A 16,606-nucleotide genomic window follows, 5' to 3' on the forward strand; every position below is an offset into this window, starting at 1 on the left:
GGTTGGAACTTCTTTGCATTTTTGCAACCTTCTTCTTTCAATTGCTTTTAGTTCAACAATAACATCAGCACAAAAAGTGGTGGGAATATATAAAGAATCGCATGGATATACTTTATGACGAAAACCTGCAATATGTTGCGTAAATCTATGCAACCCACCTCTAATAATAGCACCACAAAACAAACATTTCAAATTCAATGGTGACCCTAGTCATGGTACATCATCAATGCTTATGTAGTATTACCATGCATAATATCTCTATGACATGAACGTGAAGACGACATTGAAGTATCTAAAATAAAACATAACCAATTAAAAAACTCAATAAGACGCAAAGAATAGAAAGCACCAGACACACCTTTCCCCAAAAACACTCAATAAGAAGTAAAGAACATGGATTTTATAAATGGTGGAAATGCACTCTTGATAAAATCACAAAAATCCTCTCCCTTATGCACAAATCAGCTCCTAAATCGATTTCACAGAACCTAGGGTGCATTGGTTCCCTTCTAACGGACTCGAGACATATGGAGAGCTCGGCCCTCAAGAAGCCTTTTAAACCAAAAGTGAAAAAGACAACTTTCGGCCTTTTTAGGTGTGTCGATACCTATGTCACAGGGACTCGGTCAACTGGGTGCCACACCTGCGTCGACTTGTCTCGACGCGATGCGGGTGCAGCACCCGGTGCGGTCAACCTGACCCTGGGTCTGTTGATCACACCTAGGGTCATTTATGTCCAAATTTTGGACTATATATATATATATTTGTCGCAACCCCGCACCCAAGTTTTTTGAAAGTGCCGCACCCCCGCACCCGCACCCATGTGACAGACTGATACTGTATCGTACGATACAACACGATACATGGGTGTATCATACGATACACCTGATACAGTACGATACACACTCCTATTGTGGTACAAGTATATATCGTATTGCAAAACCCAAAAGTAACGATACGTGTGCAACCATGGTCTTGAGTACGATGAAAATAAATTTTTATTTCATTATGAGGTTCAACAATAGGAATATCACTTTCATGCGCATCATGAGTGTCATCATTGTCACTCTCGTGCATATCATGAATATCATTACTTTCATTCACATAATCATTAACAATATCATGCTCGACAACATTATCATGCACTAAATCGAACAAAAAAAAGTAATCACATGGTTTCTTAGACTGAAAAAAAAAACCATTTTCCTTTTCAAGAAAAGTTAGATTTCTTGAAACATAAAGTTTATCATTTTCAATATCATGACATCTATATCCTTTTTGGTGTTTGGCATAACCTAGAAAAACACAAGGAATAACTTTGGCGGAAAGTTTATCTCTTTTGTTAGAAAGAACAAAACATTTATAACCAAAGATTTTTAATCTTTTATAATCGGGAGGAGTTTTAAATAATTTTTCAATTGGAGAAATATTACCAATAATAGTAGAGGGCATTCTATTGATTAAATCGACCACAGTTAGAGCGGCTTCGGCCTAAAAATTCTTTTAACATTTTTTAAAATGAGAAGTGTCCTAGTGGTCTCAACAATGTGCCGATGTTTTCTTTCTGCCAACCCATTTTATTGAGGAGTATAAGGAATTAGATAGAAATTCTCCTCCAGAATCAGTTCTAAATTTTTTAGTGGAGACTTTAAATTGATTTTTGACATAACTATGAAAATTTTGAAAACACCCGAATACTTCGGATTTGAGTCTAAGAAAATAAATCCATGTATGTCTAGTAAAGTTAGGATACACCTCTTTTAGACATGATTAGTGATGGTCCCCACACATTTGAATGTATCAATTCAAAAGGTCCTTTAGAAATAAAATGATTAGTTTCAAAAGGTAGTTATTTCATTTTGCCAAAAATACAATCCTCACAAAACAATTCTTTTTCATTACAATTTTTAAGAAATGAAAACAAATGCAATTTTGACATACTTGGATGTCCTAATCTTCTATTTTAATTTTCAATATCATTCCTTTCAACAAAATTATAAACGTTTGATTTGATAATTCTAATTTGTCCATGTAATAGAGATTGCCTCTTTTATGGCCGCGCCCAATCGACTTATCAGACTGGAGATCCTGTACCAAGCAACTATTAGATGAAAAAATAATTCTACATCTATGGTCAGTTATTTGAGAAACGTATAGGAGATTTAAATTTAGTTTTGTTACAACTCTAATGTTTAAAACAAAGAAATTTTGGTTATTTTTTAAAGTATCAAAACTTTTGATTTTTAAAGAGGTTACATCGGCGGTCGAGACATAAGAATCTTTTGATTTATTTTGACTTTCAGATAATATGGACTCATTAAGAGTCATATGAAATGAAGCACTGGAATCAAGAATCTAAGTCTTACCGGGATCCACACAAGTGGAGACGGTCGCCCCGAAAAGGGAAAATGATTGGCTTTTTAGTAGTGGTGTTAGAGCCTTCATAAGTTGAGCAAAGGACATGTCTCCAATGTTTTTGGAGTTTTAATCAAAACCACCTCTCTCAAATGATGACCATATAGCAGTCATTCTCTTGTCTTCTCCTTTTAGGGCAAAAAAGCTTGATGTGCACCGGTTCATTTCAAAAGTGACATATTACTTTCATTTTGAAATCATAGTCATTTAAATTATTTCCAAAATGTGAAGGTCTATATATCCTTGTATGATTTCTGGGCTTTGACATAACAAACACAAATTCTTCATTTTTGGAAGTAGATGCTCCAGTTAGAAGGATGGAGAAATGGGAAAATATATTAGTTAAAAGAGGTCGGGGTAGGCCTAGGAAGACATGGATGGAGGTGATAGGAAAGGATATGAATGCTTTGAACCTCACCGAGGGCATGACATTGGATAGAAATGAATGGAGGAGAAGGATTCATGTGGAAGACCCAGAATGATTTTCTTTGTTGGTTCATATCGCCGACCCCAATTGTTTTGGGATGAAGGCGTAGTTGTTGTTGTTGTATGGTTTCTTTAATCTATTATCTTCCTTAGTCAATTCTTCTAGAGTTTCAACTATGGTAGGAACACCTCCTCTATGAAGGAGAGCCGATTTGGTCCCTTCAAATTCAGGTTTAAGCCCATTAACAAATTGGTAGAAATGCTCTGTGTTGATTTGATTTTCATAGAGTTCTATGTTTTGAGGGCAATGCCACTTAGGCTCTAAAAGAGCCAATTCATCCTAAAGAAAGGAAAAACATTATAATATTTTCTGATGTTCATTTCTCCTTGGGTCATGGTTCTAACTTTATTTTGCACATTATATACATGAGTTGTCTTTTAGACAATACATATCCTTGAGATACTTTCACGAATCACTAACAAAAACAAAATTTGCCAAACTCGAGCACTTCTTAATGTCAACACTATTGATGAACCATCCAATGATCTTAAAATGACCCATCCTTCATTCTTTCCATTTTCTTTCGTATTCGGCAACGACTTTAGACATTTCTTCTTCTTGAAGAGTTACTTCCTTGCCATTTTCGATCTTAGTAAGCATAAATTTAGGTTCATTTTCAGTGCCATCAACCAAACCCCATAGACCATTTTCCCATATTTTATGTTTTACATATAATCACATATCACATAGTTTGTATCATTGAGTCTCACAGGAATGGCGATGCCAACTTCTCAATCATCTTCCATTTTTACAAAGAAGATATATATATATATAGAGAGAGAGAGAGAGAAATAAAAAGAGAGAAGATTAAAGGAAAGCGAAATACTCTTTGGATACCACGAGCCCGCGATCACATGATCTACGCTCTTACGTTCACACGAGCAAGTTCCTTAACTGATGGCTCTGATACCATGTAATGAAATCAAGAAGCCTCCACACACCTCATACAAGAGGCACAAAGCAAATCCTAATGAGGTATAAACACAAAAAGCCACTCAAGGGCTAATCAAGAACCCACGCATCTAAAAAATATATCTTTTATTGATGATGATATGCACACAAAGTGCATAACATACAAGGGACTTGAAGTCTCATATTTATACACAAAGAGGGGAGTGAGGGGCTCCCAATATAGCTGTTGGGAGCTCCAACAGCTAGACAATAATGACCTTGTCAATATAGCAAATGCCACAAATATAAAAATTGTAGAAAAATAAGAATACAAAAATACAGTTTAGCCCCTAATGGGCTGTTCCTATTACAAGGGTCAAAAGACCAAAATACCTCTAGAGGGTACAACAAATTACAACCACAAAAATAATATATATACATACATATATGTTATATATATATATGTACAAGAAGTATATTCTATCTTTTTCCACTAAATCAACCATGCTGAACACATCTACAGGGTTAGATTGAATCAAAAGGACTTGCATTGTGAGATTTCTACTAGATTGTACCTGCAATCGACTGTGTTAAATATATACCTCATATATATGTATGTATGTATTTATGGCAACCCATTTGGCAACAGGTGGGATGTCTCTCTTCCAATTCCCCTTATTATGTGGTGCTTTTCTGGCAATGAAAGGGTGCTAATCTACCTTAATTGTTCCTTTCATTTGTCAGTGTCTATCCACCAACAGGCAGAGTAGAAAGTGCAGAAGATGTATATATAGGACAGGGCCCTGTCATTTTCCAGACAATCCAGAGCTGAAAAATGGCCACAAATGCGAGGATTGAGCCCTCTTCTTGCCTTCAGTTGTTCAGTGATTTCTGGTCATTGGACTACCAAATATTGGTGGGGAAGGACAAGGTGGTACCTTTCCTTTATTCTCTGGTTGGTCCATGGCCAGCCGATGCCTGAAAATTGAAAGGGGAAAATGGTGACTTGTGGGTGGTGAGACTGGAGAATGACGATGACAAGAGTGGGAGAGAGATAACAAACATGATTTAGAGAAAGTGACTTTTACAAAAGTGGTTATTTCTCATTATTGTAAACTCCATCATATTTTTAATTTCTGTTTTTCTTTTTAACCACATTGACAGCCAAACACATCCATAAATTGGTTTTTAAAATTGTCCAACTAAAATTGTGGGAATCATCCAAACAGCCCTTTAAAATGGAAATTGCATATATTGAATATTATCATGTAATTGCAATGAACTTTACTAGATAATAGTCCCAAATGATGCATAACAAATAAGCATGAAAGTCTTCTTAAGAAAGATTGTTATCCCTAATTCTGCTGGTATCAAGAACACATAACACATAAGTTTGGATACAGAAGATAGTTATCTCTAGCACTGCTATATATATATATCTTATTCTGATTGTTGTATTAAAGCAGCCCTTGACAGGTTGAAACTCATGTTGAGTCATCGTCATGGTGTCTACAAATGACTATGTTGTGGATAGATTGTTCACATCTCTTTGCTAGCCTTGTGCCTTATGACATTATATTCTCTATGTTATGCAGGATGATGAGTTGGATATTTCACCTGTTGAGATTGATGATGCTTTGGTCATTGAAGATGATGATATCTCAGACGATGAAGATGATGACCACGATGAGGTAGTCTTATTCTATGATCTCGTATGTGTTTATTGCTCTTCTTGGACCTTCTGTGAAATGATAATTGCAGCAAGATTTAATCATGAAAGTGCTCTCTCTAGTTTTTCCCCTATTCAGACATTGTGGCTACTGACATGGACGAGTTATTTGTCTATGCTTTTACTTGATGCCTTGAGAACTATTGTTTGAATTTAGCAACTGTATCCCAATTAACTGACTCACTTTCAATACCCACAGTTTTTTTACATGGTGTTCAAAGTCCTCTGGCAAGTTGCTAGCTTATCTTTGAAGCAGCTGTCTCAATCTAGGGATGCTGGGACTAGTTTGTTTTTGTCTAATTTTTGTTGAAATAAGTTTGTCAGATTGTTCATCTGATGTGTTATTATGTTTCATTCTTCAACAGGTGCTAGGTGATGATTCAGTTTCTGTCCGTGTATCAGACAAGGTACATGACGTGAAACTGGGAGATACACCTGAGGATACCACAGTTGCACCCACATTGAGCGACACCCAGGGTCATCCATTATCTAATTCTAGCAACAGGAGTGCATCTATCAGAGGAACAGAATCTACTGAGTTTAGGAACGGCCCTTTTGGCTCTAAGGGGGCAATGTCTTTTGCTGCAGCAGCCATGGCTGGCCTTGCCTCAGCTAGTGGTAGAGGTGGCATCAGGGCGAGCAGAGATCGTCGTGGATTTCCTATAATTGGCAGTTCAAATGATCCTCCGAAACTGGTTTTTTCTGTTGGTCGTAAACAGCTTAGCAGACATCTGACTATATATCAAGCCATCCAGCGCCAACTTGTGTTGGATGAAGATGATGATGAAAGGTTTAATGGGTCTGATCTTCTACCTACCGATGGACAGAGACTGTGGTATGATATATACACTATCACATATCAAAGGGCTGACACTCAAGTTGAGAGGACGTCAGCAGGAGCTTCTGCTTCTACTTCACAATCAAAGTCCAGTAGAGCTGGTTCTGCCTCCAATGCAAGTGCTGATAGTTCACGGCAACATAAATCACTTCTTGATAGCATTTTGCAAAGTGAACTTCCATGCGATTTGGAGAAATCTAACCCCACATACAGCATTTTGGCATTACTTCGTGTCTTGGAGGGTCTAAATCAGCTTGCTGCTCGCTTGAGGGTTCAAGCAGTGACTGATGCCTTTGCTGAAGGGAAGATTTCGAATTTGGATGAACTTTTTGTAACTGGTGTCAAAGTTCCCACAGAGGAGTTCATTAATAGCAAGCTAACTCCAAAATTGGCCCGGCAAATTCAGGATCCTCTGGCTCTGTGCAGTGGAAGCCTCCCTTCTTGGTGCTACCAGTTGACTAAAGCATGCCCCTTCTTGTTTCCTTTTGAGACTAGGAGACAATACTTTTATTCAACTGCATTTGGGTTGTCTCGAGCACTTAATAGGCTTCAGCAACAGCAGAGTGCTGACAATCATGGTTCAAGTAACGAAAGAGAAGTACGTGTTGGCAGGTTGCAGCGACAGAAAGTCCGCGTGTCTCGTAACCGCATCTTGGATTCAGCAGCAAAGGTTATGGAAATGTACTCTAGCCAGAAGGCTGTTCTTGAAGTGGAATATTTTGGTGAAGTTGGTACTGGATTGGGTCCAACTCTGGAATTTTATACCCTTCTTAGTTATGACTTGCAAAAGGTTGGACTAGGGATGTGGAGGTCCAATTCTTCAGATAATTCTGTAATGGATATCGACAATGATGACAAAGTCTTTGAGGAAGTAGATCAAGCTTCTGATGAAAAGAAACTTGGACGAGATTCTGCTACTGGGAGAGCCGAACTTATACATGCTCCTCTTGGGTTGTTTCCTCATCCATGGCCTCCCTGTTCAGATGCTTCTGAAAGCAGCCAATATTCCAAAGTTATAGAGTATTTCCGCCTAGTTGGAAGAGTCATGGCCAAGGCTTTACAAGATGGGCGTCTCTTGGACCTGCCACTCTCAACTGCTTTTTATAAGCTTGTTTTGGGTCAAGTAAGCTTAGCTATTTGGAGAATGTTAAGTTTATGAAAACATAGTTTTTACATATTTTCATTTTGTCGGGTAATTACTGTAAACTGTAACATATTCTGATTGGCTGCAGGAGCTTGATTTGCATGATATTCTTTCTATTGATGCTGAGTTGGGAAAGATTTTGCAAGAAATGCAAGCTCTTGTTTGCAGAAAACAGTATCTGGAATCATTGCCTGGTGACAATCATAAGGCAATTTCTGACTTGTGCTTTCGTGGTGCTCCAATAGAAGATCTCTGTCTCGATTTTACCCTGCCTGGTTACTCTGAGTATGTGTTAAAGGAAGGAGGAGAAAAGACAATGGTATGCTTTTTGTTTAGACCTTTTAATTTGTCATATGTTTCAGCAGTTTTGAGAGGAATTCTTTCTATATTCTATAAAACTGTCCCTGTGATGCAGGTTGACATTAATAATTTGGAGGAATATATTTCGTTGGTGGTTGATGCAACTGTGAAAACAGGAATCATGCGGCAAATGGAAGCATTTAGAGCTGGCTTCAATCAGGTGAGGGCGAATCTGCTTTCTCAATTTCCTCTGTATTTCTTCAAACTTCAAACACTATTCTTTGTGATAATCTCTAAGTTGTTAAATATTGTTTGAGATACTGAGTGGTACGGTATTGCACTTGGATTAACATCAGATTTTCTCTGTTTTTTCCGAAATGGACAGTGCATCAAGTCATGTTCAAAACGTTGTTAATGGCATATTACTCTGCTTCTAGTGTCAATCAATTTCCAAGAAATTGAAACCAGTGATCTAAGGCCAAAGCCTTGAAACATGGGAGGATAAATTATTGTTAGATGAAACCTTTTAGGGAAACTTCACCATGCATGAATCTTTCCATTAATCTGACATCTTATTTCCAATTGCTACTTTGTTTGATAAGCCGCACCATGATTTTTTCATGCATTATGGGCAACAATTCTATAACTAGTGCAACTAAGTACGGGTATATGTCACAACCTTTTGACCCAACTCTAATTGGAAAACACGTGGGTTATTTACAGAAACATACCGAGTTTTTTTTTTTCATGATTCAGACTTGGTACCTAAAAGAATTGGCATTTCAAATTCATACTGATTTTCATATTTAACCATTTAAATGCATCTGTGGTAACTAACTTCTTCCTAACTATGGTTAATGATCAATAAATTCCAAATAATACCAGTTTTACCCTCATCAAAATTTTCCTGTAAACCCATTTTATCCTCATTAATCTCATTTACCACAACTCTCTCTCTCTCTCTATATATATATATATATATAGCCTATCTTAGTGCAAACACAATACGGTCTTTGATGTTTAGGGAGTGGATTCAAATTCAAATACAGTATTTGGATCTCCTTAGGATGTTGCAATATTGGGTAGGGATGCAAATGAGTTAGAGTATTATTAGATCCGGGTGACATATGTCCAAAATTAGAACAAATGTGAGCGGGTTTAGCCACACCCGTGTTAGGGTCAAGTATGTTTTGGACTAGGTCTGGAATCCATATTGCCACCTAACCTGTTTTACCTGTTCCACATGAAAATCACTATAATTTGGCCTGTTTTTCAGCAGAGTCAGTGTCGCAATTGGATCTGAAAGATATTAATTAGATCTGAAATTTTACTATAATATTCTTGCCAATTCTGGATTTAGAACCAGATCCACTTTGAAATCTGATCTAGTGTCAAGCCAAGCTTAAAGTCTAGGGTGTGCCTATTAGAGTTATATCTTGGTGAATCGTTTTAGTGAACAAATTGATATTCAACTTTGGTTTTATATGTGGGAGATAGGCATGAAAAATTCAAGAGGATGTTATGTGCATAATTTTGAGGTGGTTGTGCATCCCATAACTGGCTTTACACTTTTGATCTTCGTTGTGGGATATAGAGGTTGTAGTTGTGCATCCCATAACGTGGGATTGTAGTTGTTGGAAAGAAAAAGAAAGAAAAAAGGACAAAGGTGATGGGAGAAATAGGGAAAGAGTGGTCAAAGGTAAAATTGACTATTGTCAATAGTGACAAGGGTAAAATGAAGATTAGGAGATGAAAATATGAACGATCTCCTTAAAAACTAACCACAGGTATGATTTTGGTTGACCATAGAATAAATGGAGTATACATTTGAATTGCCCATTTTTTCTAGGTATGAATCTGAATTATGAAAGAAAAACTAGGTATGGTTTTGTAAATAACCCAGAACACAATAATCTTTCCATATGTGGTTCTTCACTTTGGTCTCTGCATTTTGGATGATCTGGATAACTCATTTGGATGCTTCTTCCTCCTTAATGTTCTCAAGTTAGCTGACCTAGGTTCCTATCATAATGCTTCTATAGGTGGACAAAAGCTATGCTCATTTTCCTCATTAATTTTCACATAACTTGTGGGAAACATCATACAATTAAAAATATGGAGGCTAGTGGCAGAGGATTAACAGTTTTGCCATTCGAACAGCCATCCTGGCTTTAATCTATCTCATGAACACCCTCTCGTATTTATAAATGAAGGTTGATGCCAACCTTGTATTCGTGCTTAGTTGTCAAAAGCGCTAGTAGGAGCCTAGGCGGAAGACCCCTAAAAGGACTAGTTGGGTCCAAAAAAATAAACCATCAAGAAAAGCAAAAATATTACAATAAATAGTTAAATGTAGTAACAAAATATGATTGTAACTATGGGTGAAGTGTGTAATTCAGTGTAACATGTTATAAAATTCATGAAATTGCATAATATTGAACATACACCAAAACTTGAGGCACAATATCCGATTACTCTCTCTCTCTCTATATGTATGTATATATATAGACAGAGAGAGAGAGGTTTATCCTGCCCCTGTTTTGTTAGGTCACTGTTAGGACCCTCCAAACATCATAATTTTTAGATGGTTTATGCTCGATCTGAACTGTTAAATTGTTAAATGTGTATGATTGTTGCTGAATAAAGAACATATAATTGATTAAGCATCTTTATGCTCATCTGTGTATTTTAAAGAATTAAAAAAATCATCTGCTGATATCGTACTAAAATTTCATGATAAAACTTTCACATTTTTACATCGAATCAATTTGAAACAAAGCTTGTTTCTCAATAAGTATTGATAAACACATCTAATGATTCAAATTGAGTATAAAGCACCTAAAACTTTCATATTTGGAGGGTCTTAACACGGAAAGAAAAAAGGGACTGGATGAACCCCATTCTCACATATATATATATATATATATATATATATATATATATATATATATGTGTGTGTGTGTGTGTGTGTGTGTCAAAAAAAGATGCATGCATGTAAACAAAAAAAATAAAAAGGAAAAAAAGAAAAAGAGAGTGGAGGGGCGAGATTTGGAAGAAGGAGAAAGAAAAAATTAAGGAAAAAAAGAAGAGAAAAAGAAGGAAAAGGGGGCCAAAGGAAGAAGAAAAATAAGAAGAGGAAGAAAAAGAGAAGGCATAGGGGTGAAAGAGGAAGAAGAAAAAGAGAAGAAAATAAGGTGAAAAAGAGAAGCAAAAGAAAAAGGAAATGAGAGAATAAAAAAAAACTTTTGGAGCGGCATGAAAAAGAAAAGGAAAAACGAATGAAAGAAGACAATTTTTTTTAAAATGACAACCATGTCCCTACGGCCTAATCAAGGGTAACCTAAGCACCGCCTAGGCAGCCTAAGTAGAAAAAATGGGGCCCTATCGCCTAGAGCCACAAGTCTAGGCGGTGGCCCTATGCCTAGCCTGCCTAGGCGTTGCTTTTGGCAACTAAGTATTCATGTGCCTATTCTTTTGTGTTAAGGTAATAGCATTACTGGAGTAACCCTCATCATTAGGGGTACTTGGATACTCAAGTGTAGGGGTGGGCATCTGGCCGACCCATTGGGAAAACCCCAGCCCACAGCCTGCCCGTTAGGCTTGTGTGCCTAATCGGGCCAGGCCGGGTCCTATTATATTATATATCTAATATAATATAGGGACGTGTCGGCCTGATGCCCATCGGGCCGGGCCCATTGGTAAAACCCCGGACCACGGCCTGCTTGTTAGGCTCGTGGGCCTAATCAGGCCAGGTCGGGTCCTATATATATATATATATATAAATTGTAGCTACTTAACCCATGCTTATTCACGCTTATCGTCTATCTCATGACCGTGATGGACGGTCAGCACGCAAAAACGGCAAAAAAATGCAAAAAGCATGAAAAAATGCTTCAAAGCTTTAAAAAGGGCTTTTAGCAGCACTTTTGAAGCGCTGCCCTAAGGGATGTGCCTGACATTTTAAAAAAGGTCTTTAAGCAGCGTTTGAAGCGCTGCTAAATCTCCAAAAACCACATTTTCATCATTTTTTCTCAGAAAAAACTTTGAGAGCGATGGATGCTCAACAAAATCAAGTTCCTGTCAAGTATGTATAGATCAAGCAGCTACCACTCACTCTCTATATATTGTTAAAATATGGATCATATATATATATATATATATATATATATATATATATATATATATATATATATATATATATATATAAACTGAAATACCCCTCAGGAATATTTCAGTAATTTCACATTGTAATAGGGATCAATCTATAGGGCTGTTCTTCTCTTTCTTTTTCTTTTTTCTTTTTTTGTTTTTTGTTCATATTTTTTGTTGTGGCTGCTGGGACAACCCAACTAGCTGTTGGGCTGCTCCCAACAGTCATAAATATGATAGTTGGGAGCTAGCCCAAAAGCTAGTTGAGCTGCCGCCACTCTCCTTTTTGTTTGGTTATAAATAGTTCTTCCCTTGTATTCAATAATGTTTTTCTAAGCATTTTGTGTTAAGTAATGCAATTTATTTTTTTTGCATTGTTGTTCTCTTTGAGTTATTGTTGTGTATTTCTTTTATGAGATTGTAATTGGTCCCTTAGAGGCCTTCTTGTGTTTGTGCACTTTTGTATCCTTTTGTTGGCATCAGTGTTGTTGAAAGCGCGCCTTGAGGCGCCAGCCTAAGGCATGATAGTAATAATAATAATAATCATATAATAATAATAAAATAATAATAATAATATAATAATAAGAAAAAGAATAAGAGGAAGAGGTAGAGAAACATTTTTTATTTGTAATTTTAGATATTTTTTATAGTTGTTTTTAGTTTTTCAAAAAAAAAAAAATCGAGGCTTATGCCTCGCCTCAGATTTTGGTGGAGCGCCTCGCTTCGCCTCAACGCTTTTCACAACATTGGTTGCCATCTATGTCACAGGGACTTTGCAAAAGGGCCCTCACACCCGCATCGACGCGACGCGGGTGCCGCACCCGTGCGACAAACACGTCACGAGAGAGAGAGAGTTGCTTACCCACACAGAGAGAGGGTTGGGGTCGTCCTTCTCTTTCTTCTTCATCTTGCTGGAATATATATATATATATATATATATATATATATATATATATATATATATATATATAGAGAGAGAGAGAGAGAGAGAGAGAGAGAGAGAGAGAGAGAGAGAGAGAGCTGGGGTCCTCCTCTTTCTTCTTCATCTCACTGGAATAGAGAGAGAGAATGAGAGAGTTATCTAAAAAAAATTGTCATGGGAAGGAAGATATGTCACCCTTGTATTGTCACATCAACCGACACTTGTCATCCTCAACCAGTTGTAACTTGCTTGCCTTTAATGTTTTTTCTTTTTGAAATTTAAATCAATAACAGCCGACACCTCAGATTTTCCTTTTTTAAATCTTTTTGTAACTATTTTGTCTTTTTAAATAATCTTTTTGTAAATATGTTAAAGAAGTTGACCTAGACCTTTTGCATAGACGTCTATTGACACCCAAGTATATCCAAACTATCTCTCTTTCCGTTTTTGGAAAAATCTTGTAAGGAAAAAGACTATGCATGTAATGATTTTACACTTGAAAAAATGAAAATGTTACCTTTTGGGCCTAGAACCTTTTTATCTAATGAAAATTTTGAATGTGTATTCGGATGTATGGGGTCCGACTCTCGTTATATCAAAATGTGGATTCTCATATTATGTTACTTTTATAGATGATTTTAGTAGACATACATGGATTCACTTCCTTAGATTGAAATCTGAAGTTTTTTCATGTTTTAAAAGTTTTCATAATCTCGTAAGAAATCAATTAAAAACAAATATTAAGATCTACTCCGATTCAGGGGGAGAATTTCTTTCAAATGAATTTTAATCTTATCTAAAAACCAATGATATTTTGTATAAAAAATCTTGTCCTAAGACTCCTCAACAAAATGATATTGCCGAGAGAAAACATCATCATATTGCTGCGACTACTAGAACTTTACTTATTTCAAATGGAGTTCCAAAAAGGTTTTGGGTAGCAACCGCTCTTACTGCGGTTTATTTAATAAATAGAATGCCTTATCAAATCTTATAATTTTAAAATATTACAATATTTGTAACATTAGAAGCAACTGGACATTGAGGCAAAGTATGACTGCATCCTATCTTTGACCATCACAACAAGAAAGGGTGCATTTGAGAGCCATGGATTTCATATTCGAGGATCCGATGTGGTGTTGGTAGCCACTGATGTAGCATGGGACCTACACTCAAGCATCTCAAACATTGTATTAGAAGTGTTCATAAGGGCTCCACTCATCTAGTAGGGGCGACTTGTGGATGACAACAAGTTGATAGCACATCACAAGTTCGAAACCCATGGGTGAAATCCCTTTCCACATGGTCGAAGCTGGGTGTACTGCCTGGTGGGCGAGAGGGGGGATCAAGGGTTTAAAACTTTTTAAAATTATTCTTAATTTGAAAAGATTAAGGGTTTTTCGATGTAAATATCTTGTACTCGAAAAATATGATAAACTATCCCACAAAGCTATTGAATGTGTTTTCTTTGGATATGCCGATAACCAAAAAGGCTATCAATGCTATGATTTAAGAAATGACAAACTTTATGTATCTAGGAATGTCACTTTTCTTGAAAAGGAAAAATGATTTGATCTTGAAAAACCTAAGGAAGAATCCGAGTATGCTTTCTTGTTTGACTTATTGCCTAAGTCAAATGTTGAGATTAATGATTGTGAAAATGACGATAATGAAGTTAGTAATAATACTGAACTAAGGGAAGAATCTAGCGTTGGCGAAGAACCTACTCATGATCTTATGCATTATTCTTAACGAGGTAATTGGGTAGCATCCATGTGCACTCGAGAGATATAGTCAATCGCTTGAAATAGCAAAACCTAGTCTTAGAAGATTCAAACGAATTTCTATAACCCTAAGTAGATTTGTTTCATATGAATCATATTCTTTAAATTATAGGGCATGTCTTGTAGCTATTCATTCATATTATTAGCCATGCAACTATAAATAAGCTAAAGGCATCAAAGAATGAGTGGAGGCTATGAACTTAGAATTAGATGCGTTACATAAAACCAAGACTTGAAAAATTCAACATCTTTCAAAGGGCAAGAAGACAATAGGATGCATGCGGGTTTTTAAGATCAAAATAAAGAATGATTGTTGTAAAAAGATTTTCATAGGAATATGGTATAGATTATGAGACCTTTGCCCCAGTAGATCGTATGACCACTGTAAGACTCTAGTTGCCATAACATCCATTAGAAATTGACCTATATTTCAATTAGATGTTAAGAATGCCTTTTTGAATGAAAATTTGAATGAAAAAGTCTACATAGATCCTCACCTTGGTCTAAATATTGAAACAAGCAAGGTCCATCGCCTCCGTAAAGCTTTATACAGGCTTAAACAAGCCCTTAAAGCATGGTATGATTGGTTCAGTAGGACTATATTAAATTTTTGATTTAAATCATGTTATACTGACACTGCTCTTTTTATAAGATCTAAAGGTTCTGCGATTGTCATTTTGCTCCTATATGTTGATGATGTGGTCATCATTGAAAGTGATAAGAAGGGGGTTGAAATTAAAATTATGCTTAAAAAACCTTTTGATATGATTGACGTTGGTTTTTTGAGATATTTCTTAGGTATTGAAGTAGTTTATTCACGAAGAGTTTATATTTTGTCCCAAATCAAGTTTGCAGCTGTTGTTGCACGCTCGGGGATCACATATGATAAATCTGCTACTACTCCTGAAGTGATTATTAATGTCAAAATGAGAGTTGAAGATGGAGTCTTGTTGGATGATCCAACTCCTTATAGGCAGTTTATTGGATCATTGATGTACTTGTCTATTACTGTATCGGATATTACGCATGCAGTGCATACTTTAAGTCAATTTCAACATGCGCCTACTTCAGTTCACATAAGTACTCTGTTGAGAATAGTTCGATACATTAAAAACATTATATCTAAAGGGCTTTTCTTATCCTCTTCCTTATTTTTAAATCTTATTACATATACTGATTCTGATTGAGGAGGAGATGTCAACAACCGACACTCAACTATGAGGTTTTGTGTATTTTTAGGCGATTCTCTTATATCGTGAAGGTGTAAATAGCAGCAGAATGTGTCTTTGTCCTCCACAGAATCTGGGTGCAGGGTGATAGCTACAACAACAACCGATGTTGTGTGGTTGCGGTCCTTATAGATATGAGAGTGAATGTTTCAAAACCTTCAAAGTTATGCTGTCATAACAAGATTGCCATACATATAGCCAACACTCATACATTCTATGAACGATCAAAGCACATCGAAATGGATTGTCACTACGTTTGGGAAGAACACTTGAAGGGGACGATTGATTTACGATATCTTCCGTCTGAATTTCAGATTGCATACTTTTTTTTACCAAAGCTCTCCCTCTACCTCATTTTCTTTTTCTTCACAAACTTTCGGTGATCTCACTACAAGTTTAAGGAGTGTGTATATATATATATATATATATATATATATATATATATATATATATATATAGCTGAAATACCTTCATGGGTATTTCAGTAATTTCACATTGTAATAGGGATCAGCCTATAGGGCTGTTCTTTTCTTTCTTTTTCTTTTTTCATGTTTTTATGTTTTTTGTTTGTGGCTGTTGGGACAACCCAAATAGCTGTTGGGCTGCTCCCAACTGTCATAAATATTATTGTTGGGGGCTAGCCGAACAGCTAGTTGGGCTGCCCCAACTCTCCCTTTTGTTTGGTTATAAATAGGGGTTCTCTTGTATTCAATAATGC

At 36.4% G+C, this 16,606-nt stretch overlaps 1 protein-coding gene across 2 annotated transcripts in view; it reads left to right on the top strand.

Moving 5' to 3' along the window:
- LOC149817823 (E3 ubiquitin-protein ligase UPL3-like) overlaps positions 1-16,606 on the top strand; it is a 42,004-nt gene that overhangs the window by 21,520 nt on the left and 3,878 nt on the right. For both annotated transcript variants that reach the window (XM_089984730.1, XM_089984731.1), the window contains exons 9-12: positions 5,389-5,484; positions 5,888-7,483; positions 7,593-7,823; positions 7,920-8,024. In XM_089984730.1, coding sequence (XP_089840856.1) covers positions 5,389-5,484; positions 5,888-7,483; positions 7,593-7,823; positions 7,920-8,024 — 2,028 coding nt within the window. The remainder of the gene's footprint in view (positions 1-5,388; positions 5,485-5,887; positions 7,484-7,592; positions 7,824-7,919; positions 8,025-16,606) is intronic.

Source organism: Nuphar pumila, chromosome 13, assembly GCF_984573655.1.
Source record: "Nuphar pumila chromosome 13, dmNupPumi1.hap1.1, whole genome shotgun sequence".
Taxonomy (NCBI): Eukaryota; Viridiplantae; Streptophyta; class Magnoliopsida; order Nymphaeales; family Nymphaeaceae; genus Nuphar; species Nuphar pumila.